The 27,107-nt window shown below is 48.4% G+C and overlaps 1 protein-coding gene across 1 annotated transcript in view; it reads left to right on the top strand.

The window, feature by feature from the left end:
* Positions 1-22,361, top strand: part of LOC144806419 (uncharacterized) — a 70,049-nt gene extending 47,688 nt beyond the window's left edge. Inside the window, exon 2 of the mRNA XM_078672777.1 lies at positions 19,094-22,361. Coding sequence (XP_078528903.1) covers positions 19,511-21,043 — 1,533 coding nt within the window. The 5' untranslated portion in view covers positions 19,094-19,510 and the 3' untranslated portion in view covers positions 21,044-22,361. The remainder of the gene's footprint in view (positions 1-19,093) is intronic.
* Positions 22,362-27,107: the final 4,746 nt, after the last annotated feature.

The following is a 27,107-nucleotide window of genomic DNA, read 5'->3' as shown; positions in this document are numbered from 1 at the left end:
TGTGAATACAGATCGGTTTGCGACCCAGATCAGATCATCAGAATATTGTGGAAGTCCACCTCTGCAAGAAAATTCAGTACAGTGAAGTGACTCTCCCTCTCATTAACAGGCTTGTAAATATGGTACACTTTGAACATATCAGGCTTGTAAATATTGGGGAACGTTGAACATATCAGGCTTGTAAATATGGTGCACGTTGAACATATCAGGCTTGTAAATATGGTGCACTACGGTCTAATGAGGAAAGTGTCTGACCCTCCAGCCTCCAAATACTTGAGGCACATTCAAAAGGTGGCCAACAGGGCCCAGTCACAGTTAACCCCGGGGGAGGGGCGACCTCGGGCCACACTCGGCCTACCGCCCTCCTCCCCAGGGGGTTACCTCTCTGCTTCGGCCCTCAGGGGCCCTTGCGTAGGCTGGAGTCGGCGGGAGAAGCTTCCGCCGGTTGGGGGACCTCTCGCGGCCTGACGCGGTGCCAAACGCTGCTACAGCGCCGCGGCGCCAGGGGCGAGAAACACACACTGCGGGACCAAGCGGAGGGGCGTTTCCAGCTTCGGACCCCCTCCGCGATGAATCGTGGCCTGTTCCGGGTGCCGGCCTTAAAAGAAGGGCTGGATCGGAGCAGCCAATAGCTGTGCGGCGTGGCGGGGGTCGTGGCCGATGACGAGGCCGGAGTTCCCCCGTCACGTGCTGCAGGTAGGGGAAGGCCTCAGGCCTAGCGGCCTAGTGATTACGTTGCGGCGGCCCTCTTCTGACTCCGGGGGCCTCCGAGGAGGAATCAATGGCGCGCCCCTTCACAGGAGTGCCGGGGCAGACGAAGGAGGATACTTCCCGGCCCAGCGCGGCCTCTCAGGGTTTCCGGCGGCCCTCTCCTGGCATACGGGGGCCGCCGAGGGGGGATACACCCTCCCTCTGAGGAGATTCCACGACACCCCGGGAGGGCGCGGACGGCTCCGGGCCGTGGCGGTGAGTTGGCCTGGCAATTAGCGCTTCTGGGCTCAGCGCTCGGGGACAGCAGGTGAGCGCTTGTGGGCCAACGCAGCGCCTCGCAGGCAGGATGTTCCCTGAGGGGAAAAACGGCTAGGAATTCCAGTGCCTCACAGGGGACTTCAGCGCTAGAGTCACGAGGGCACAGTTAGCTCAGGGCAGGCAGGATGGGAGCAAATAATAGCGCTTGTCATACAGTTCAGTCAGGGGGAGACAGGTAGGCCCAGTTGTAGGCGGGGGATGCGCAGGGCAGCACAGTCCAGTACCTGGTCTCAGGAAGCAGTTTTGTTGGCGCTTGGATGGTTCTGCGCCCTTAGTTACTTGTTTCTTGAAGTGGAAGAGGGGGGGGGTGATGAGTTGAAGGCTTGAAGAATTTCTCCTCAGTCACTGCAGATGGGCCCTGGGGTTCCCTACGACTGGGCCAGATGAGGGGGCTAGCTTTGGACACCTCACCCAGCTTAAGAGGCAGCACCTAGATCCTGTCACTCCCAGTAGCATAGGTTCCTCACTAGGCCCTTCCGCCTAAAACTCCTGCGTTGGTTCCCCAGGTCAGTGATGCCCCAACTGACTAGAAAAAGTTCCCTCCCTTGCTTATATATGCCCAGGTCAGGTGACCACTCTCTAAGGCGGGAAAAGTCAGGTCCGCCTTTCTTCTGGAAGGTTCCAGGAGCTTCCCCACTCTAACTATGGACAGGGGCTGGGTGGCTGGCATTGCAACATTGTATGGGGACCCAGACTGCTCCTGGCAACTAGGGTGCTACACTAAAAAGACCACGCTGCAGTAGCAGGGGCCAGTGGCAGCCATGTTGGAAGTAGAGAGCACCTGCACCCTAACACAGATTAGCTATGAAAAGGTGCCCGAAGACCTAAGGGCCAACAAAAAGTAGGTGGAAAAAATGAGGTAAGTGCAAAAAATCACGGGAAAAGACCACCCTAGGGCTGACACGTCTAACATGCGTCCCCCCCCAGCTGAAAGTGGGGAGAGCTACCCAACCTCTAGGGAGTTCTCGTCACTAAGGCGGAAAAACCGGGAGAGACCGTCAGCATTGGCGTGGTCAGCTCCGGGCCGATGTTCCACCCTAAAGTCCATCCCCTGTAGGCAAGTGGACCACCTTAGCAACTTTGGGTTTTCGCCTCTCATTTGCATGAGCCAGCGAAGGGGTCGGTGGTCGGTTTGAACCAGGAAGTGAGAGCCAAAGAGGTATGGCCTCAACTTCTTCAAAGCCCAGACCACAGCGAAGGCTTCTCGCTCGATGGTACTCCATCGCCGTTCCCGCGGGAGGAGTCTTCGGGAGATGAAGGCCACAGGTTGGTCTTGGCCATCATCGTTGAGTTGCAACAGCACGGCGCCTACGCCATGCTCTGAGGCATCTGTCTGCACGATGAATTCTTTTTGGAAGTCCGGAGTGGCCAGCACCGGAGCGGTGCACATCGCGCGCTTCAGTGTTTCAAATGCCTCCTGGCAAGCAGCCGTCCAGATGACCTGACGTGGCTGCTTTTTGGACGTCAACTCAGTCAAGGGGGCCACAATGGTACCATACCCCTTGACGAATCTGCGGTAATAGCCAGTGAGGCCGAGGAAAGCTCGGACCTCAGTCTGAGTTTTGGGGGGCTCCCAGGCCATGATGGTCTCAATTTTGGCCTGGAGGGGTTGCACCTTACCTCCACCCACCAAGTGTCCCAGGTACACGACAGAGCCCTGTCCAATCTGGCACTTGCTAGCTTTGATGGTCAAGCCAGCCCGTTGTAACGTCCGCAGCACCTCCTGGAGATGCTGCAGATGGTCCTCCCAGGTGCTACTGAAGACAGCTATGTCATCCAGGTAAGCTGCTGAGAAGGATTCCAGGCCAGATAATACCTGGTTCACCAACTGCTGGAAAGTGGCCGGAGCATTCTTGAGCCCGAAGGGCATCACTCGGAATTGGAAGTGGCCCTCCGGGGTGGAGAACGCTGTCTTCTCCTTTGCTCCATCGGCCATGGCAATCTGCCAGTACCCTGATGTCAAGTCGATGGTGCTGAGGTACTTGGCTGCTCCCAGCCGGTCAATCAGCTCGTCTGCCCGTGTTATCGGGTGAGCATCTGTCTTGGTGACAGAGTTCAACCCCCGATAATCCACACAGAACCGAAGTTCTGGGGTGGCGCCCGGTGGAACCGCTTTCGGCACCAGAACAACCGGACTAGCCCACGGGCTGCTGGAGGGTTCGATTACTCCCAGCTCCAGCATCTTGGTCACCTCACCCTGGATGCTGTTCTTTACTTTGTCGGACAGCCGGTAAGACTTGGTTTTCACTGGCAGACTGTCCCCTGTGTCCACATCATGGGTACACAGATGGGTAATTCCAGGCGTGAGGGAGAACAACGAGGCGTGCTGCGCCAAAACCTGGCGGCAGTCCCTCTGTTGTTCTGGGGTCAAGGATGGGGAGAGGACAACTCCCTCCACTGTACCATCCTTCTCCTGAGCCGCTAGAAGGTCAGGAAGAGGCTCACTTTCCGCCTCCTCGCTCCCATCTGTCACCATGAGGAGAGCAAGCTCTGATCGCTCATGATGAGGCTTCAGGCGGTTGACGTGGAGCACCCGGTGGGGTTGTCGGGGGGTCTTCAAGTCCACGACGTAGGTGGTCTGGCCTCTTCGCTCCACAATCTCGTACGGACCAGTCCACTGGTCCTGGAGGGCACTAAGCTCCCCAGGCTCCATGACCCACACCTTCTGTCCAGCGTCCAACTCTTCCGTCCGAGCGTTGCGGTCATACCACTCCTTCATGACGGCTTGGCTAGCCTCCAGATTGTCTGAGGATTCCTTCCACAGCTTGGCCATCTGGCTGCGGAATGCCAGCATGTAGCTGACAACATCACGGGGAAGCTTCCTCGAAGTCTTCTCCCACCCCTCTTTGACCAGACTGAGGGGTCCCCTAACGGGATGGCCATAGAGCAGTTCGAAGGGGCTGAACCCGACTCCCTTCTGGGGTACCTTGCGGTACGAGAACAGCAAGCAAGGGAGGAGGATGTCCCATTTCCGCCTCAGGTCTTCTGGCAGACTCCGGATCATCCCCTTCAAGGTCTTGTTGAAGCGCTCTACAAGCCCATTAGTCTGGGGGTGGTAAGGAGTGGAGAACCGATAGGTCACTCCGCACTCCTTCCACATGGCCTGCATGTAGGCCGACATGAAATTTGTGCCCCTGTCCGACACCACGACCTTGGGGAATCCCACTTGGGTAAATATCCCCATCAGGGCCCGCGCCACTACAGGTGCAGTAACGGCCCTCAGAGGGATGGCCTCCGGGTACCGAGTGGCGTGGTCCACCAATACCAAAATAAACCGATGTCCCGCAGAGGTCGGAGGGTCCAATGGCCCAACTATGTCAATACCGACCCTCTTGAAAGGGGTCACGACCACTGGGAGTGGTTCCAATGGGGCCTTCAACTTGGTCCCAGTCTTGCCACTGGCCTGGCAAGTCTTGCAGGTCTTGCAATAGGTGTCAGAGGCAACTCTCATCCTAGGCCAATAAAAATGTGGGACTAGCCTCGCAAAGGTCTTGTCCTGGCCCAGGTGTCCGGCTAGAGGTATCTCATGCGCCAGTTCCATCAAAAAGGCCCGGTAACACTGGGGGACCACTAAGGCCCTCGAGAACCCAGGCACCGGAACCCTTGGCTCACTGTACAGGAGGCCATCCTCCCAATACACGTGATAGCCGCCGGTCTCCTTGTTCGACGCTTGGGCTTCGGCCTGTCGCCGCATGCCTCCAAGCGTGGGGCACTCCTTTTGCGCCCGACAGAATTCCTCCCGGGTAGGACCTCCTTCCACATGCCACTCGGCAAGGGTCGGCAAATCCCCCACGGGAACGACATCCACCTCCATGGACTCCGGGGTTACCTCCGCGGCCTCCCCATCCATCACACGGGGTGTGTCCTCCACAACACTCTCCTCTGGACCGACAGTGGGTTGGGCCGTTGTTTCAGGCTCCAGCCCGGGTTGAGCTTTTTGCCGGGCAGTCGTGGACCGCGTGACTACGCACGTCCACCCTGGTAATCCCAGCATATCAGTGTGGGCCTTAAACTCCACTTCCTTCCAGGCGGTATGTTCGAGGTCATTACCGACCAGACAGTCCACAGGCAAGGCAGGGCTGATCGCAACTCTCAACGGGCCTGACACTCCTCCCCATTCAAAGGGAACTTGAGCCACGGGATAGTAGCTCATTCTGCCGTCAGCCAACACGGCCGGATGGTACACATCAGGAACAACCTGCTCAGGGGACACCAGCCGCCTCACTACAGTGGGGAATGTAACCCCCGACTTTTTCAAGGCTATCTTCTGTTGCTGTTTCACGTTGTTAGTTGAGGTGATACTTCCAACCCTCAAGGGGTTCTGGTGTGGATATCGTGGGTGTTATTCCAGCTTTGATGAAATGAAGACCAAAATAATGGTTCTCTATCTGCGTCTCAGACGCTGCATCTTATACGAGGCAGGCGGGACGGATTCACTCCCGGATTACAACAACGCGCAGATAGAGAACCATTATTTTGGTCTTCATTTCATCAAAGCTGGAATAACACCCACGATATCCACACCAGAACCCCTTGAGGGTTGGAAGTATCACCTCAACTAACAACGTGAAACAGCAACAGAAGATAGCCTTGAAAAAGTCGGGGGTTACATTCCCCAGTACGACGAAACACGTGTTGGCTGTGACGTCTTCTTCAATAAACAGCAACAAACCCTGAACAAAAGGATTAAGACATGTTATTTTGTTGATGGATGATCTGTATTGTGGAAACACGTGTATTTAACAATTTCATTTAATAACGAAACGTGTGCTAAGGAGTAATAAACATTTTGTGGCATTGCCTAAACAGAAGAGGGAAGTGGTTCTCTTCTCCTTCTAGCACCGTAAGAATAACTGTAATCGTTTACTTGTATACAAGAAAAGTGTACACCTCCCTGTGGCGCCACCAACCTAGTATAATACCACTATTCTAGTAGCAAAACGCCTCACTACAGTGGTCATGCTGACTCCTGTGTCCCTCAGAGCGTCCACCTCCTCCCCATTGACCTTCACCCTCTGCTGGTACTTAGCAGTATTCGACGGTAAGAGCGCCACTGGGACCATCTCTTTATCCCCGAGTGAAACCAGGGTCAGGCCTGTCCACTCCCCTTCCCTATGTAGGGGCAGCTCCAACCCAAGCGCTATACTAGCCACCCCGGGACTCTTGCCACCAGTGGGGGATGGGGGTCGTTTGCGACGCTGGGGGTCTCCCTTGTAGTGCCCGACCTCTCCGCACTCATAGCACCGGACCACTTTTGGCTGCTGACTCTTGTCAGGGTAAGTGGGTTTTGGGGAACGGTTCTGAGGTGGGGTACCTACTCCTTTCCCAAACTGTCTAGTTTGTGGGTCTCGTGAGAACTCTGTTCTTTTATCTTCCCCCTCCTTCTTCTGAGGGGCGCCCAGTCCACCTTTCAGGCCATCTCCCCCGGGGCCCTTGTGTGACACCCGGGTGCTAACCCAAATATCCGCCTCCTCCGCGAGCTCATGGGAATCAGTAAGCTTGCGGTCCACCAAATGTTGGCGCAACTCCGGAAAACACTTATCCAAGAGGTGCTCTCTCAAAAAAAGGTTATACAGACCCTCAAAATCTCGCACCTCGCTGCCACGCACCCAACCATCCAGAGCCTTTCGGGCATACTCAAAAAAATCCACCCAATTCTGCGTGGACAGCTTATGGTTGCCACGAAACCTCTGGTGATACCTTTCAGGGGTGAGGCCAAAATGTTTGATAAGCGCCTCCTTCATGGGGGAATACCTAAACTGGTCTGCCTTCTCCAAATACAGGAGTGAGTCCCTGACATCAGGAGGTATATACCGGTACAAACCACCTCCCCAATGTTTCTCAGGCACCCCATGGGCAGTCAAGGCCACTTCATACGCCTCCAACCACCTGGCAATTTCATCCCCCTTGGTGTAGCTCGCTATCCCCTCCTTGGGTAACCAGAATCTGGGCTCCTGATGAGCTCCTGGTACGCTGCCACCATTAGGACTTCCTGGCGCACTCAACTGCAATGCTTGCAGCTCCATTTCCTTGAGCTGCAGCTCGTGCGCCAGCTTCCTTTCCTCCAATGCTAATTTCTCTCTCTCCAAAGCAAACTGCTTATCTTCCCTTTCTCTCTCCTTCTCGTGCTCTAACTTGGCAAGCTCCCACTTCAATTGCCTCTCCTCCCTCCTGTCCTCGTACTCCTGCGGTGACACACTCTCCCTAGATACACTGCTCCCTGCCCCGGAACGTCTTCCTGGCAATATATTGTCTGATATGTCCATGTTGAGCAGGCCTGGGTCTTCTTGAGTGTCCTCCTCCCCGTGTGTGACCTGTTCCCCATCCTCTTCTTCCTCTGGGTGGGCCCTTACCCATGCCCTTAAGGCGGTACGGAGCTCTTCTTTTACAGCTCTCGTCCCCACAGGCACCCCCATCCCCTGACAAAACTCCCTTAACTGCACTGCCGTGTACCTATCAAGGTCAGCCAGCTGGAACTCCATTCTGTCAGGTGAGGACCTAGATAACCTGGAAGAAAAATTCTAGGACGTGGGCAACAATACTGGTTCAACACACTCTGTTGCAGGCTAGACAGTGGTGAGCAATTGGGTTTGCTTGAAGCACGATAGGTGTCCAATTAATTGCAGCGCACTCTGTCCCACTGGAGGGTGTTAGGTAGCTACAGGTCCTGGATCCCACCGCTCGCCACCAATGTAAGAACTGGGACCACCAGTTCTCCGGGGGGTAGCATGGCTCGAGCAGGAAGGCAGCCAGGGGCTTGCGTGTAAAGCAGCTACTTAACACACACATCCAATGAAACACATAGTGGCGCAATAATGGAGACCACACCAGTAGTTGTATTTGAAAAATCAAGATCGTTTATATAGGCTTTCAATTAGATCAATGCATTGGTAATTCATTAGCATTTCAGATAAGCATTTCATTAAGACATTTCATGAATCACGTGCAGATTGCATTTCCTGTCAAGGGGTAAACGTTTCATTAAGCATTTCAGTAAGACTTTTCATTAAAATAATAACCAGCTCATCTAAGCAATGAAACATTAACTAAACCCGCCTGTCGCATCAGACTCTTTGACAGGCAAAGGGGTAATTGTATAAACCTGGAGGATCCTACAAGAAGCGACTATAGTATTGCGTGTAAGTAACACATCAGACCTCTCATGGACGCTCTTCCTAGAAGGTAATAAAACATATCAGCAAGTACTTATCAGTCTAACAAGGAACTTCAAAGAACACAGCCTTTAGTCAGCAACTACAAGCCTTTCTTCTTGTGAATACAGATCGTTTGCGACCCAGATCAGATCATCAGAATATTGTGGAAGTCCACCTCTGCAAGAAAATTGAGTACAGTGAAGTGACTCTCCCTCTCATTAACAGGCTTGTAAGTATGGTACACTTTGAACATATCAGGCTTGTAAATATTGGGGAACGTTGAACATATCAGGCTTGTAAATATGGTGCACGTTGAACAGATCAGGCTTGTAAATATGGTGCACTACGGTCTAATGAGGAAAGTGTCTGACCCTCCAGCCTCCAAATACTTGAGGCACATTCAAAAGGGGGCCAACAGGGCCTAGTCACAGTTAACCCCGGTGGAGGGGCGACCTCGGGCCACACTCGGCCTACCGCCCTCCGCCCCAGGGAGTTACCTCTCTGCTTCGGCCCTCCGGGGCCCTTGTGTAGGCTGGAGTCGGCGGGAGAAGCTTCCGCCGGTTGGGGGACCTCTCGCGGCCTGACGCGGTGCCAAACGCTGCTACAGCGCACCGGCGCCAAGGGCGAGAAACACACACTGCGGGACCAAGCGGAGGGGCGTTTCCAGCTTCGGGCCCCCTCCGCGATGAATCGTGGCCTGTTCCGGGTGCCGGCCTTAAAAGAAGGGCTGGATCGGAGCAGCCAATAGCTGTGCGGCGTGGCGGGGGTCGTGGCCGATGACGAGGCCGGAGTTCCCCCGTCACGTGCTGCAGGTAGGGGAAGGCCTCAGGCCTAGCGGCCTAGTGATTACGTTGCGGCGGCCCTCTTCTGACACCGGGGGCCGCCGAGGAGGAATCAATGGCACGCCCCTTCACAGGAGCGCCGGGGCAGACGAAGGAGGATACTTCCCGGCCCAGCGCGGCCTCTCAGGGTTTCCGGCGGCCCACTCCTGGCATACGGGGGCCGCCGAGGGGGGATACACGCTCCCTCTGAGGAGATTCCACGACACCCCGGGAGGGCGCGGACGGCTCCGGGCCGTGGCGGTGAGTTGGCCTGGCAATTAGCGCTTCTGGGCACAGCGCTCTGGGACAGCAGGTGAGCGCTTGGGGGCCAACGCAGCGCCTCGCAGGCAGGATGTTCCCTGAGGGGAAAAACGCCTTGGAATTCCAGTGCCTCACAGGGGACTTCAGCGCTAGAGTCACGAGGGCACAGTTAGCTCAGGGCAGGCAGGATGGGAGCAAATAATAGCGCTTGTCATACAGTTCAGTCAGGGGGAGACAGGTAGGCCCAGTTGTAGGCAGGGGATGCGCAGGGCATCACAGTCCAGTACCTGGTCTCAGGAAGCAGTTTTCGTGGTGCTTGGATGGTTCTGCGCCCTTAGTTGCTTGTTTCTTGAAGTGGAAGAGGGGGGGGGGGGTGATGAGTTGAAGGCTTGAAGAATTTCTCAGTCACTGCAGATGGGCCCTGGGGTTCCCTACGACTGGGCCAGATGAGGGGGCTAGCTTTGGACACCTCACCCAGCTTAAGAGGCAGCACCTATTATTATTATTATTATTCAGAGTTTTGTATAGCACCTGGTTACCTATTAGGCATCCCAGTGCTTACCAGAACATAACACTACTTAAAGAATGAAGGGATTAAACAGAAAACAGAAAAGTTTTTAAAAGTTTTCGAAACCGAAGCAGGCTAGCTTCCGAACGCAGTTGTAGGGGCAACGAGTTCCACAAAGAGGCCACATTTATTGAAAACCTTCTGCCACCCGTTCTTGCCTTCTTCACCCTGCCAACCTGAAGGAGATGTTGGTCGTCAGAGCGAAGAGGACGGGGGGCCTTGTAGGGCTGGACCATCTCCCCCAGAATAGGTGGACCTACCCCGTGCAGAACTTTGTGGGCGATACAAAGTGACTTAAACTTCACTCTGTCTCTCACAGGGAGCCAGTGCAATGCCCTCAACGCCGGGCGAGCAGATTGACGCCTGGGGAGACCCGTCAGAAGTCTGGCTGCCGCGTTCTGCACTTGCTGCAGTTTATTCAGGGTAGATTCGGGTGCACCCAGGAATAACGCATTGCTGAAGTCCAGCCGCGAGATGATAAGTCCCTGGATAAGAAGCCTTCGGGTGGTCGCTGGGAGCAGAGGCAAAATCTTCTGGGCTGCGCGGAGCAGGCCAAAGCACACGCCAGCAGTCTTTTTGGCATGAGTTTTGAACGATAGGTCCTGCTCCAGCCATACCCCCAAACTCTTGATCTCCCGTTTAGGGGGGGGAACCGGTCCCAGACAGTCTGGCCAGCTGCTGGGGGACAAAGATGGAGAGGAGTTCTCCAGCAGCATCAGTTCCGTCTTGGAGCCATTTAACTTTAGGGCTGAGCTGCACATCCACGTATAGATCTTCTCAAGACATGTGTGCAGCCGGTCGGGATGGTATGCCGACTGGGAAAAGCCTACCACCAGCTGAGTATCATCAGCATAGCTGATGATTTTAATACCCAGCGGCAGTACCACACTCTCCAGGGGGGCCATGTAAATGTTGAATAAGGTAGGGCTCAATGAAGAGCCCTGTGGCACACCACACTGGAGAGGGGTCGAAGATGATTTTTCATGGCCTTCCCACACCTCAAATGAACGATCTTCCAAAAAGGAAGCGAACCATTTGAGGGCCAGACCCGTGACCCCCACCCCTGACAGCCGTTGGAGAAGCACCTGATGGTCCACGGTATCAAAAGCAGCGCTGAGGTCCAGGAGGATCACTGCCACTGATCCCCCCGCATCCAGCATGCTCCTAGCATTCTCCACGACCGCCAACAGGGCAGTGTCAGTCCCCTGACCGGGACGAAAACCCGTTTGGGAGTCGCCCAGGAGGGAATTGGCTTCCAAGAAGTCCGAGAGGCGTCTGTTCACCAGCTTCTCAGCCACCTTACTGATACCCGGCAGCAAGGAGATAGGCCGAAAGTTGGCGAGGTCGGCGGGATCGAGGTTAGGCTTTTTCAAAAGGGCCTTAACCACTGCTCCTTTCCAACTGGGGGGAACTACCCCGTGGGCAAGGGACAGGTTTATCAGGTCCGTCACAGGGCCACCAATCACAGAGGACACCTGTTTAAGATATTTAATAGGTGCTGGGTCTTTCGGAGAACCGCTCTTCATTGAGCCCAGAACCGCCAGAACTTCCTCCATCGTAACCGGACCCAGGGAGGCCATCTCCACCGATTGCATCTTAGATAGAGAGCTGGAATTGTCCACCAAGGCGGGGACCTCACCTGGCCGGGGGAGGGAGGCCAGTATGTTATCAATTTTTCTTTTGAAAAACGAGGCCAGTTCGGTGCATTTTTTGCGAGGGTCCTCATGTAAAACCCGGGGTTCAGGGACATTAAGTAGCTCCTTAATAACCCTAAATGACTCTTTGGGAGAGTTGGCCGCAGAATATATACGCTCTTCAAAGAATCTTGATTTTGCCACCCGTATAGCGGATTTATACCTACTCAGAGCCGTACGATATTCTTTGCGACTCGCCTCACTCCAATCTCTCCTCCAGGACCGCTCTAGATTCTTGCACCCCTTCCTCAAGGTTCTCAAATCCGACGAATACCAGGGTGCCGAACCCATTCTCTTCCCCTTTGTAAGTTGTTTCTTTTTGGGAAGGAGGGTATCCAGAGAGTGCACGAGCCAGGTATGTAAGTTCGCATCAGCGACTATCGGATTGACTCCTTGAGGGGGCCGCGTGGCCTCCAGGTGTGCCGCCCAAGTGTCAACTGGGAGCCTCGACCAGGCTCTCTCAAGGGTAAGAACCCTTGGGGCTGCCGCAGCTGGGCTATCAAATTGCCAGGTCGCGGACACCAAAAAGTGGTCTGTCCAAGGCATGGCAAGAGCCGGAGATGGAATAAGATGGTCCAAGTTGGAAAATATGGGATCGAGCAGATGGCCCTTCTCATGAGTCGCGCCCGAGTTGACCAAGTAGATTCCAAACGAGTTGAAATCGTCGATTAAATCGACTCCCGCGGTGTTCGTAGGGTCATCCAGATGGATATTAAAATCCCCGAGGACAACAAAGTTGGCAGTAGAAGAGGCAAGAAGAGCGGTAGTTTCTAAAAGAGAGTTAGGGAAGCTACCCAAGGGTCCAGGGGGGCGGTAAATCAACAAGCCTACCAGAGATACTGTAGGTGACAACCGAAGGGAGAACTGTAAGCTCTCACAATCAGTTACCCCTCCGTTCTGGATCTTACAAGCGAGCGTGTCTCTATAAAGAACAGCAATTCCTCCTCCCCTACCTTTCGGTCTATCAAGGTGGAGTATATGAAAGCCTGGAGGGAGTGCTCTAACCATGTCCGGGCCAGAACTAGGGGAGAGCCAGGTCTCCGTAAGAAACAGCACATCAAGCTCGTAGTCCAGAATAAGTGAATGGATTTCAATGGCATGGCACGACAAAGACCGACAGTTAAGTAGGGCCATAGAGAGAGCACATTTCACAGCCATTGACTTATGGCCGGAGACACAGGCTCTACACGGTAAAAAAGGACTAGTCCCCACCTGTGCGAATCTACAAACAGTTGGATGTGGTGGACGTAAGGCAATGAGAGCGTCCCTCCCATAACGGAGCTTGGTAGTAAGAGATGGCGAAGAGTCGGGCATGGTGACAGGCCCTGAGCCCGTCTGGGCCCGGACGGGCACAGACGGGCTGAACTCTGGCGTAACTCCCAGTAGCATAGGTTCCTCACTAGGCTCTCCCGCCTAAAACTCCTACGTGGGTTCCCCAGGTCAGTGATGCCCCAACTGACTAGAAAAAGTTCCCTCCCTTGCTTATATATGCCCAGGTCAGGTGACCACTCTCTAAGGCGGGAAAAGTCAGGTCCGTCTTTCTTCTGGAAGGTTCCAGGAGCTTCCCCACTCTAACTATGGACAGAGCTGGGTGGCTGGCATTGCAACATTGTATGGGGACCCAGCCTGCTCCTGGCAACTAGGGTGCTACACTAAAAAGACCACGCTGCAGTAGCAGGGGCCAGTGGCAGCCATGTTGGAAGTAGAGAGCACCTGCACCCTAACACAGATTAGCTATGAAAAGGTGCCCGAAGACCTAAGGGCCAACAAAAAGTAGGTGGAAAAAATGAGCCAAGGGCAAAAAATCACGGGGAAAGACCACCCTAGGGCTGACAGGTCTAACACCACCTCATAGTAATTAATTTACAGACCCATCTCACATTTACATCCACAGCACATAAATCCACCATCGCATTCCTTGATTTAAACATCAATCATGACAAAGGGAGACTATACACTTCCCTCCATAGGAAACCCACTGAAAAGAACACCCTCCTTTCATACCAAAGTCAACATCCACGAGCGCTAAGGGATGGACGGCTCTTTGGCCCATTCCTTAGGATACGCCGCAATTGCACCCTTAAAACAGACTACATGTGAGAGGTGGAGATACTAAGGACCAAACTAGTCACAAGAGGGTACCCCAATAAACTTGTATAAAAGTCTCTGAAACGCACCTGGCACTGCCCCAGGGAAGACCTTCTCAAGACAAAAGAGAAACCCAATCTTAACAAGATTGTATGTGTCACCACCTTTGGCACACATGCCAATCAAGTCCACAACCTGATCACCAAAAATTGGAATATTATCCAGAGTATTGATCCTACAATAGACACACCTCTGTTTGCCTACAAACGAGGAAAATATCTAAAAGATCATCTGGTCAGGTCATCAACAGACTTAATCATCAACAGGACAAACACACTGACTACTGCATGGGGCCTACCCAAAATAAAAGGACACCACAAATGTGGCAACTGTATTTCCTGCAATTTCACGTTCAATACCAACACATTTGAACATGGTAGTGTAAAACACGATTTACAATCATTCTCTAACTGCGATACAAAGAATGTTGTTTATTGCATATGGTGTCCATGTGGCCTCCCCTATATTGGACAAACACAGCAACCGATCAAGGCTCGCATTGGCCAACATCGCAGCCGTATACGCAGATCGTTTGAAAACGCACCACTTGAGTCTCATTACAATGTAAAAGGTCATACTGCTGATGAAATAAAGTGGCAAGAAATTGAGATTGCCACTCTTCCAGAAAGAGGCGGTCACAGCCTTCAAATACTCCAACGGAATGAATGCCGCTGGATAGACAAGGTTAATTTAATAAATGAAGGGCTTAATTCTGCTGAGGAATGGAGAGGATATGTCACTACCCTTTGCTAACCAACTGTCTGTGATATAACAATTGTGGCCTGAATACACCTGTATGTCATCTGACACCCGACTATGCTTGCTCCAACAGCTTTATTTAATTCATTATTGCAGTGACATTTGAACTGTATATATTAGATCTACTCTCATGAAATACGTGTTCACTAACTAAGAATTACAACTGTGAAATGTCTGCACGCATACAATGTTCAGCATGCGTGGTTGCATATTACAAATACCGGCGAAATTCGGATTTTTGTAAATATATAAAATATATATGTGATTTTACCATTTCTTCCCTATTTAGTGCCCATTACCGATATTGTGCCTTAATTTCCACCTATTAACAGAATTCACCACTGTCATTAGCGCAGCAACACCACAATTTTGCCAAACATTCTAGTTCTTCACCTCCCTCTTAGGTCTTCTTTTACTCTTTACTGACCACGGAACCGTAGCCCCGGATTGCTTGGTGCAGCAGTTTTCCTTAGCTAGGTCTGCCTGTTTCCCTTGGCAAAAATAGCGGGAAACCTTGTATATGTCATGTTATGTTATGTTATGTTATGCTGTTTTGTAACGCGCTCAATTACTGCCGGAGTATCCTGGCGCGAAAAAGAAGAAAGAAATTAAACAGCCAACACTACACAGAAAAGAGAACTAAAAGGCCAATCTAAACAGGTGAGTTTTCAAAGCTTTTTTTAAAGCACCAAAGTTAGCAATAGCACACAGAGAAGAAGGAAGCTCATTCCAAGCTAACGCGGCCTTCACCGCCACTGAGTGCCCTCCCAACTGGACACGCCGAAAGCGGGGAACCTGCATCAGATGTTGAGCAGCAGAGAGCAAGTCTCGGTTGGGAGAGTACCGAATGAATCGTTTCTTCAAGTAGGCGGGACCCTGCCCGTTGATGGCTTTATGAGCCAGGGTCAGAATTTTAAAGGTAATCCTTTGAGGGACTGGCAACCAATGCAGGCTCTGCAGGTAATTCCTAACGCTGATCCGGCTGGAGATATTCCCCAACAATCTAGCGGTCGCGTTTTGGATCACCTGGAGCCGCCTTACCAAATAGGCCGGGGAGCCACTCAGCAGAGCGTTGGCATAGTCCAGACGCGAGACAATTAAAGCTCTCGCTACTGACTCTCTTGCCAAGGCAGGCTATATAACAAACCTCTCTGGATGAGAATCTTTGTCATTGTACCCGATCAAGCTGACTGACGCTGCTTTTTCTGAATCTACACGCAGAGCACTGTCCCGCTTTTCTAATCTTCTACCGAGGTAAGTAATAGCACATCCAGGCCGCTTAGCCCTTGCCCTCAGCCCTTCTTTTAGCATACTGACCTCTATATCATTATTATTTGAATTGCCATACAAACTCCCAGTGCATTGTCGCTGTTAATCCACAAAGGGATTTTACAACGCTACGGCTGTGGCGTAAAATGAATTAAGGCCCTCAGGCCTACCTACATACCCTATTGGATTGACAGCCTGTCCTCACATTGAGGTAAGAACCTCGGTGAAACTTGTATTTGATTATAAACAGCGCATTGTCCAATTATCAGTAATTGCAACATTCTTCTTTGCTTCCTTTCTCACAATCATAGTACCCGGACGGGTCCTCATGTGAGTAAACCCTCTATTCTTCACGTGTGGCACATCATTTTCACAAGGCTGCGCAATCATAAATTCAGGTACCTTTTATCCAACTGCCTTTATTTTCTTTTTTTCGCATTTGTGCCGGTATATGGGCCATATGCTCTTTTTATTTCATTCCCATTTAGATGTCCCTTCATCAATAGTCCTGAAGAGACTCCACACTGTTTTTAAGGTCAAAACGTCGTCGACAAACAGAAGCGAACCATTTCCCCAGCACATATCATTGTATATAGCTGCTGTACACATGCTACAACTGTCCCAGCTCGCACTGAACAGTTGGAGATGGGCCATTCCACAGAACATATATCTGTTGGCAGAGCTCCTTCCAGGAGTTCACAATCAGATAGCAGATCTGTTGAGTCGGCAGACACAACAAATTCATGAATGGGAGCTACATCCGCAGGTTATCCAACCATTCTTTCACAAGTGGGGTCATCCAGACATAGATCTGTTCGCCACACACGAAAACTCAATATGCCTAACCTACGCCGCCAGGTTTCCACACCCGCTGTCCAAGGGCAATGCAATATGGATGAACTGGTCAGGAAGATTTGCATATGCTTTTCCGCCAATACCACTAATAATATTAGTAGTACGCAAGCTTAGACAACAGTCTCTCAAACTATTCCTAGTAGCTCCCACATGGGCACCCAACCGTGGTTCACCACACTGCTAGAACTATCTCTAGTTCCACACCAGCAGCTACGACTAACTCCATTCCTGCTAACGCAGAACCATGGAGACATCCGACATCCAGACCCAAATCAACTGAATCTGGCGATCTGGCTCCTGAAGTCTTAGAGTTTGGTTATCTTAACCTACCACCAGACTGTATGAACATTATTAAAGAGGCCGGGAGACCTACCACCAGAGCTTGTTATGCTGCTAAATGGAAGAGATTCGCCATTTTTTCAACAATAACCAAATTGATCCCCTGGATGTCTCCATCCAGAATATTATGTGTTACCTTTTACATTTACAAAGGTGTAACTTCGTATATTCATCCATACGCCTGCACCTTGCAGCAATTGCAGCAAATTTACAAAACAGACAACATCTGTTTCTTTTCAGAGTGCCTGCAATTAAACCATTATGGAAGGATTAAAAAGAATCATCCCTTCCAGGTTGCCACCTTCTCCAGTATGGAAACTAAACGTTGTTCTTACAAGACTCATGAGACCCCCTTTTGAGCCTTTACATAAATGTGAACTGCAATTCCTCACGTGGAAAACAGCTTTTCTTATTGCTATCACCTCTATTAGAAGCGTAAGTGAAATACAAGCATTTACAATACAAGAACCATTTTTACAACTACATCGTAACAAAGTGGTTTTAAGAACTAATCCAAAATTCCTTCCAAAAGTCAGAACTCCTTTTCATTTAAACCAATCTGTAGAATTACCTGTGTTTTTCCAAAACCCAAACTCTGTAGCAGAACGGGCTCTACACACATTAGATGTTAAAAGAGCTCTTCTCTACTATATAGATAGGACTAAGTCTTTTCGAAAAACAAAACAACTGTTTGTGTCTTTCTCTCCACCTCATAAAGGCAACCCCATCTCTAAAGGTGGGATTGCCAGGTAGATTGTAAAATGTATACAAATATGCTATCAAAACGCAAAACGTACATTAACAGTTCCTCCTAGAGCGCACTCAACACGCAAACTAGGAGCCTCTATGGCTTTCTTAGGAAACATCTCCCTAGAGGACATATGCAAGGCTGCAACATAGTCTTCAACACACACCTTCACTAAACACTACTGTGTTGATGTGCAAGCCAAGCAGCAAGCTGCAGTAGGCCAAGCTGTCCTTAAAACTCTCTTTCAAACTACTGCAACAGATACAGGTGACCGCCGCTAGAGGGGACACTGCTGCACAATCGATGCTAAGTGTACAATCTGCAGCTCATATGCCTCGAACAGAAAATGCTACTTACCAGTATGCATCTGTTCTTGGCATGTAGAGCTGCAGAGTTGTACACGCCCTCCCGCCTCCCCGGGACCTGTATCTGTTCCAGTTTTATCTTACTTAGATGCACACGCATGGACATCTTTTTTCTTTACTTCTACTAACTCCATCATTTCCCATCATGGCGAAAAACAATCTAAGGATGGAGCCGATGCCCATAGTCACTATCGTCCAAGGGAGGAGTCACCTATCTCGTGACTACAAAGACTTCTTCTAAGATGACAACAACATGCAATCATCCGAGCCCACCACCAGGTGGAAATCTAATGCTAAGTGTACAACTCTGCAGCTCTACATGCCAAGAACAGATGCATACTGGTAAGTAGCATTTTCTTTACTGGTAAAGTCGGATTTAACATTACTATTTTAGAAAAGCTACTTTTAGAAAGTGGAATTTTCTCTGCTTGTACTGCTCTTTGTGCCTTACACCCTGTCTCTAGTACACGTCTGGGCTAGGTGACCGACCCCTTTGTGTATTCCTTCTAGAGAGCCACGGACACTGCAAGGGTTGGGTGTGATTTAGCACCCATCTGCATCCATCTGCATCCCGATGGGTCTTTCTGGGCAGATGGGAGGAAGGGGCCCACTCTTACCCTTCACAGGGTAGTAGACTGACCACATACAAAGGAATGATTACACCCTTTGGTAGTCTGGAGTGAGTGCTGGGATTGAAAGCGATACTGGTGTACTTCAAAACCACTCTTTGAAGTTTCCCTCACATATAAGGCCCATTTGGACGTAAGTGCTGAGTCTCTGGCCCCATCAAATCCGACACTTATGGATCTAGACAGACCCGCTGTCAGAAGAACTGTGGTGCTACACAAAAGACGCAACTGGAGTCTTGGTTTCTCCTTGAGTCCACACTCCGCGATAGGAGGGCGTCAAGGAAGGATCGTATTCCCTTGCTCTGCCTATGGTATCTTTCCATTGAAAGTGTAATCTAGAATTTCTTCAGCACACTTGTCTATGTGATGAATTAAATGTCTCATTAAATGCCAATAGAATTTCGTGATGGACCCACCATTTAGGCTTATCCAGTGTTTTTTTTTTTTCCAACAGGTGAAATAAATGCAGTAATGAACAAAAAAAGTGAAGGAATTAAACATCAGTTGTGTAGGAAGTGATGTAAAAACAGTGCACCTTAAAATATCTTCCATTGAAGGCTAATGCCTCGCCAAAGTCTTTCTACAGCAGAAAATCCAAACTGCCCAATGTGGTCTGTACTTGGCTCTTAGGGATCACCTGATAAACATTGACAAAATAACACACTGACATACTGAAGCAAGTCTGATAAGGTCTCACTACGAAGGAAGAGCTAACCTGGATCAGAAAGAACACACAGAAGAGAAACCGTATGAATATCTAGAAAGTGACAACACATTTATTAGGGAGAGAAAGCAAGTGCAACATCATAAAGTTATACTGGAGAAGAACCATATTGATGGACTGACTGTTTTCTTTGCCGTGCAAGCCATAATGCAGCATCAGAGTGTCCACGTAAAGGAGAAACCATATAAATGTACAGAATGTGACAAAGCATTTATAACAATTGGACAGCTAAAGCAACATCAGAAAATCCACACTGGGGAGAAACCATATAAATGTACAGAATGTGACAAAGCATTTATAACAAATAAAGATCTAAAACGACATCACATAATCCACACTGGAGAGAAACCATATACATGTACAGAATGTGACAAAGCATTTGTAACAAATGGAGATCTAAAACGACATCACATAATCCACACTGGGGAGAAACCATATACATGTACAGAATGTGATAAGGCATTTAAAACAAATGGAGTGCTAAAGCGACATCAGAAATTCCACACTGGGGAGAAACCATATACATGTACAGAATGTGACAAATCATTTAAAACAAATGGAGAGCTAAAGCGACATCAGAAAATCCACACTGGGGAGAAACCATATCAATGTAAAGTGTGTGACAAAGCATTCATTAGAAAGTCACATCTAAAGGAACATCAGAAAGGCCACACTGGGGAGAAACCATATCAATGTACAGAGTGTGACAAAGCATTCATTAGAAAGTCACATCTAATGTTACATCAGAAAGTCCACACTGGGTGGAAACCATATCAATGTGCAGAGTGTGACAAAGCATTTATAAGAATTGCACAGCTAAAAGAACATCAGAAAATCCACACTGGGGAGAAGCCATTTCAATGTACAGAGTGTGACAAATCATTTAGAAGAAATGAAGAGCTAAAGCGACATCAGAAAATCCACACTGGGGAGAAACCATATCAATGTACAGAGTGTGACAAAGCATTCATTAGAAAGTCACATCTAAAGGAACATCAGAAAGTCCACACTGGGTGGGAACCATATCAATGTACAGAGTGTGACAAAGCATTCATTAGAAAGTCACATCTACTGTTACATCAGAAAATCCACACTGGGTGGGAACCATATCAATGTACAGAGTGTGACAAAGCATTTATAAGAATTGCACAGCTAAAAGAACATCAGAAAATCCACACTGGGGAGAAACCATTTCAATGTACAGAGTGTGACAAAGCATTTATTAGAAAGTCATATCTACTGGAACATCAGAAATTCCACACTGGGTGGAAACCATATCAATGTACAGAGTGTGATAAAGCATTTATAAGAAATGGAGGGCTAACGCAACATCAGAAAATACACACTGGGGAGAAACCATATAAATGTGCAGAATGTGAGAAGGCATTCATTAGAAAGGCACATCTAATGTTACATCAGAAATTCCACACTGGGGAGAAACCATATAAATGTACAGAATGTGACAAAGCATTTATAACAAATGGAAACCTACAACAACATCAGAAAATCCACACTGGGGAGAGACCATATAAATGTACAGAATGTGACAAAGCATTTATAACAAATAAAGATCTAAAACGACATCACATAGTCCACACTGGGGAGAAACCATATAAATGTGAGAAGGCATTCATTAGAAAGGCACATCTAATGTTACATCAGAAATTCCACACTGGGTAGAAACCATATCAATGCACAGAATGTGGCAAAGCATGTATAACAAATCAACAGCTAAAGCAAAATCAAAAGGTCCAAACTGGGGAGAAACCATACCAATGTACAGAATGTGACAAATCATTTTTAATCAATGGAGAGCTGAAGCAACATTAGAAAATCTCCACCGGAGAGAGAACATTCAACTGCACTGAATGTGAGAAGGCATTTATTAGAAAGTAGCATCTTATGCAACATCAGATAGTCCAGGTAGGAGAGAAACCCTATGAATGTGCATAATGCAACAAGTATTTAATAATAGGCAAAGATAAATACTACATCAGAAATTCCACACGATATCAACTCCGGTGCTACTCTTATACAAAACTCAAGTGATATGTCTAGTATTGCACCCATACCTCCTTCTCAATGTATGCTGGGAACTGTAGTTCAGCCATGTATTCAATCTGATGCCCATTCGGTCTCTCTCCTGGAGCAAGGCTCTAATCTGTTGTTTGCGAATGGTACAGTCATTACTCCAGAGTCTGGTCTCGATTCAAGGGGGTCAGAGAGCACTGAGGCCACGGATACATTTTATTCAGTTTCGGATCATTCATCAGCAGAGGAGGATCCGGAGTTTGATGCTGAACTTGAATGGTCTGACTACGACAGTGAATCAGGGGATTAGCGCCTTAGTGAGGCTTCTAAGGATGTGAATGCTGCGAGCGCTGTTAATACAGTACGTAAAGCCCCCTGCCCCAAGGGATTGATAAATACCGCCTGCCTACAGAATATAGTATTAGACCAAGCTGTAACTAATAGTGGAGCTACACCTGACAATCCCTCTGGCTCGTCAACAGAAAACTCTGAGGAAGTTACCCTCTCAACAATTTACCAAACTATCATCACCCACAGAGAGGCTACAAGACAGGAGAACATTCGTACACAGGGGGCGTGCCGTAGAATGCAGAACTCCTTGCGCCGAGTGGTGAAAACATGTACTGACATTGCCTCCAGGGTTGGGGAAGCTGACGAGCGGATTTCGGCGTTAGAGGATGCAGTGGTGGCCCAGAAAGAGCTCACAACAGAGATTAAGGAACAATGTACTGATATCCAATAGAAGCTCACAGACTTAGAAAATCAAACGAGAAGAAACAACTTAAGAGTCTTAGGAATCGAAGAAAATATAGAAGGCGAAGATGCTAGGCAGTTCATAGTCGAGCTCTTTTCGGAGGCGTTCCCAGAAGTTACACAATGGGACTGGAATTTAGAAATACAGCGGGCACACCGGTTTCCATTTCAGCAGCGGCAAACCTCAGCTTCTGGTACCAATAAAATCTTCCCACGCGCCATCCTGATATGCTTCAACAATTTTCTCGCACGTGAGAAAATATTTGATCTCGCCAGACCTGATAAAAAACGGACTGCGAAGGGATTTCAATTTTTTGTGCAGCCTGATTTCTGTCCAGCTACAGTTGAGAGGTGATGGCACCTTTGTCAGCTGATGCCCTTGTTCCAGGCTAAGGGTGCTCAAGCCTTTCTACTCTTTCTTTCTAAGTTGAAAGTGATCCCGTTCCGGGAGAAAGTGGGTCTCACCAACCTGACCATCAAAAGGACCATGGTCCTGTTGCTCTACATGGGGGGTGGGGGCGAGGGGTGCTGGGAAGGTGGGGGGTGGTTTTGGGGGGGGTTTAGGGGGGTTCGGGGGGGTTTGGTGGCGGGGGCTCAGGAGGCTGTTTCTGTTTCTAGTATCTTTTTTGTGTTTAGGAAACATGATTGATGCGCTAATGACTCAAATATTGTCTACACTATGTATATTCTTGTTCAGAGGTCCAGTAATTTTTCTGTACAGTACTATTAGTAAATCGAGTCTTGCTGGTTGTTGGTTTTTCTACTTTTTGAATGGGGGGGTAGGCTACGCTGTGTCACATGGAATATCTGTGGGTTGAATGATCCCAAGAAGCGTAGGATGGTTTACAAGATTCTCCAAATTCTACAGGTCGATCTAATTTGCTTACAGGAGACTCATATCCCGTGGACTAAACGTAGCTGGTTAAGATTTCCTGGATATGAGTTGGTTGCCTGTTCTAGACAAACATCTACAATCAGGGGTGTAGCTATTCTCCTGAAGAATGGGGTTGGATCTATTAAAAGGGTGAAGGTGGATCATTTTGGAATATGGGCAATTATTGAACTCTTGCTGAACAGATCTCCATTATCAGTCTGCTCAATATACGCTTCCAATTTAGATGATCCGCAAGTTCTCAGGAGCCTAAATTTGGAATTAGTGGGATGGCCCCATCCAATATTATTTACTGGCGACTTTAATATTAATCTTTCTAATCAATCTCCTAACTTGTCGTAACTATGTGGGCCGAAAGCCTCAAGTATTCAAGGCTCTCCAAATTCTTTTGTTGGACTATGGTCTTATAGATCTATGGCACTATCACCATCAGGCTATGGATGGATATACATTCTATTCTGCCCCGCGTAATAAAATGGTACGCCTTGACTATGCTTTTCTTTCGGATCAAAATGCCTCTTCGGCACACATTGAAGTTGCCCCCAGGAACATATCCGATCATAATCCCATAATTATTGATCTCTCATGGGACCGTCCTACTAACCAAATTAGGCCATGGACTTTCGAGAGCAAGCTCCTTATAGATCAACAATATCAGGAGCGTATGGCTATTTGGATCCCAGAATTCTTTAATATTAATAGGGGTACCTCTTCTGATTCTATGGTCTGGGATACATTTAATGTGGCTTTACGTGGAGAAACTAAAAACTTTGCCTCCCACCGTTGGAAACCAGCCCAGCAACACACTAAAGATAGACTCAAAGAGTTGCAACAAGCTGAACTTGAATTGTGTAATAATATCCGCCTGGGCCACGATGTATCCAATAGTCAGAAAGCGGTCACTATAGCTAAGTCTAATCTGTTAGAACCTTTGTATCAAGATTTAGCAGCCAAATATGTTCAATTTCGTATGCTAATGTATGAGTTTGGGGAAAACTCAGGCAAGGTTCTTGCAAAGAGACTGCAGCAGAGGGCTATGGCGAACCGAATTGTCCGAATTACAGACCAACAGGGCCGTCTGCAAGAGACCCCGGCGGGGGTCCTTGATGTTTTTGTGAGCTTCTATACTAAATTATATACAGAAGATCCTAACATGGCTCAAAACCAAGTTGGTCTGGATGACTTCTTTCACCCCTTAAACACCTGGCGGGTAACAATGGAACAGAATGAAGTCCTTTCAGCACCCATTAGCTGGGATGAGGTAGAAACCGCTATTAAATCTCTTTCCAACGGTAAGGCTGCTGGCCCCGACCTTATCCATCTCGAGTTTTTTAAGACCTTCTCACCACTGTTCAGACAAGAAATGTTAGCAGTTTTTAGGGCTGCCCAACTTGGGGTTGTTCCTGATTCTTGGCGCTGGGCCACCATTGTGCTGTTTAAAAAGAAGGGCAAAGATGAGCTAAACCCTGCCTCATATCGGCCGATTGCACTCATTAACACAGACAGTAAGATCTATTCTAGAATTCTAGCTTTTAGACTAGCTCAAGTTATAGTCCCCTTGGTCTCAATCCGGCAGCATGGTTTTATTCCCAGAAGGGACACAACAGATCACATTTGGCGCGTCATTGCCCTTCTTGATTGGGCTCAGGCTACGAGCTCTCCCCTCGGGGTGATCCTGTTGGACGCCGAGAAGGCATTCGACAGGGTCTCCTGGGGGTATCTTTGGGCGGTAATGCATTGGAAGGGATTCCCTCCCGAGTTCATCCAGGCCATCCAGGCGCTTTATCTGGCTCCAACCGCCGCAATTCGTATCTCAGGGAAAGAATCTGCCTATTTTTCTATCGGTAGGGGGGCTAGACAGGGCTGTCCCTGTTCCCCCCTACTATTTGCCCTGTTCATCGATCCCTTCCTGAGTATGATCGAAAATTGCCATGGAATTGCTCCAGTCAGGGTTCGCGGGGTGGACTACAAGGCATTGGCGTATGCCGATGATATTGTTGTACTAACTGACAGTGTTGGCTCTTCTTTTTCAGCATTAGAGAGTCTCTCGGCTAAATTTGGTGCTATGTCTGGGTATAAGCTCAACATCTCAAAGACCCAAATAATTCAATCCTCAGCTATGCCCCTCTCGCATGTTTCTATAATCAAAGAGGCCACATACCTTGCGGTTCAAATTTCCGCCGATGTTCATCAGATTCCAGACCTAAATTACCTCCCTGTTATTGATTTGCTTCATAGGAAACTTGAGAGAATGGACCATCTGCATCTTTCTTTATATGGACGTTGCAATATCCTGAAAATGCTTGCTCTCCCAAAGTTCTTATATCTTTTTAGGTCCATCCCACTCTTAATCCCTAATTCAACATTAGTGAGAGCTGATAGAATACGTCAACGGTTTCTCTGGGGGTATCGCAGGCCGAGAAGGCCCGCTAAATGGGCATGTCTCCCCCGGGAGTGAGGTGGCTGGGCCGTTCCTAATCTGTTATAATATTATTGGGCCGCCTTGATTCAGCACTTTGGCCTCCCCCTTCTTGGGGATAATGTTGAAATTTCAATCTGTATGTCCCCATCCATTTATGAAATAGCACTTGGGGATGCTGCCAAGGGGGTATTAACACGTGTACTGGAAATCAGTTATTTAAAGAAAAACTAATTTAAGATCTGCTGGGCCTTATTCTCTGTATGGCAGAAAATTCGCTCTCGTCTGGCTATTCCAAAACTTAATTATTATACCCCATTAGACGCCTCTGCCTTGCTTCCTCCAATATTTTATGATGGTTTGATGATGAAATGGAGGTCTTTAGGGTTGAAGGGAATTGGTGATTTAGTCCAGTCCGATCATTTGGCCCCTTTTACTTTTTTGAAGGAGAAATTTCACTTACAATCTAGCTATTTTTAAAAAAATATTTACAGATTAGAAGCTTTTTCGACACAAACCTCTCCAGGAACCCCTATCTGTATGTTAAGATCAATTTAATTGAACTAATTCGGAAGGAGTCTAGAATTAGCTCTCTGTACCAAAGTCTTTTGTCTGAACTTCCGGATGACCTATCTGCTCAGAATGCAAAGTGGGCTGCTAAATTTGGTGTTCCAATATTAGACCTGGAATTTCCGTTTGAACTAGCTAGATCCGTTCTTGTCTCTGGCTCACTGCGCACTCAAAGTCATATGGCCATGTTTAACTTGTATCATACCCCTGCAAAGATAGCTAGTTGGGGGACTCCTAGATCAACTAGCGGGGGCTCTTGTCCTAGATGTAAAATGAGCTCTGCTGGTGCCATACATATGTTCTACTCATGTCCCAATTTAAGTTCCTTTTTAGACGAAGTGGAAGTTTTTCTCATCAATCATTTCTAATTCCGGTTAAGATCTCAGCGGAACTAATAATAATTGGATATGAATAGTCAACTGGTTCTCAAAGAACTCACCATTCATCAGCGTTTTTGTTTATTGCAATGGCTATGATTAGACTGTGTATAACATCGCAATGGTTAAATCCTGAAACTCCTTATAGCAATAATGAAGGGACCCCCTCAAGAATCAATAAGGCCAGGGAGGGGAGGGGAATGAAATATCACAGAAAAAACACAATTTTCCCTCTATGGCCACACAAATCTAATAAACATGTATCTCTAATTTATAACAAGATAATGGTGACAAAGACAAAGCATTTAATTTACTTCACAAAGTGAAAAGTTTATTTTATTGTCTCTGATTTATTCATAATCTGTTTATATAAAGATTTCTTTTCTTCTTTTTTATACATATACAATTTTTAATTTTTTTAGAAAGGAGTTTAAGAACAAGAATTTGAAATATATACAATTAAAATTCATACACAAGAAAAAAATATTTTTATACAAAAAAAACCTAAATATATACGTCCCTGGTAACAGAAACTATGTCACACCATTCTTACACATTCACACCCTAACTGCATACAACTATCTGAAATAAAGACACTGAATCTTAAATGACAGAAAATCTCTGCCAACATGAAGGTCTCAAAGATGAATTTTTGAGACCCCGCACTTGGTCGACGCGCGTTTTGGCGGCTCAAGGCCACCT

The sequence above is a fragment of the Lissotriton helveticus genome, assembly GCF_964261635.1.
Source record: "Lissotriton helveticus chromosome 1_1 unlocalized genomic scaffold, aLisHel1.1 SUPER_1_unloc_7, whole genome shotgun sequence".
Lineage (NCBI taxonomy): Eukaryota > Metazoa > Chordata > Amphibia > Caudata > Salamandridae > Lissotriton > Lissotriton helveticus.
The sequence above is the reverse complement of the archived record's forward strand: the minus strand, read 5'-3'. Positions and strand labels throughout refer to the sequence as shown.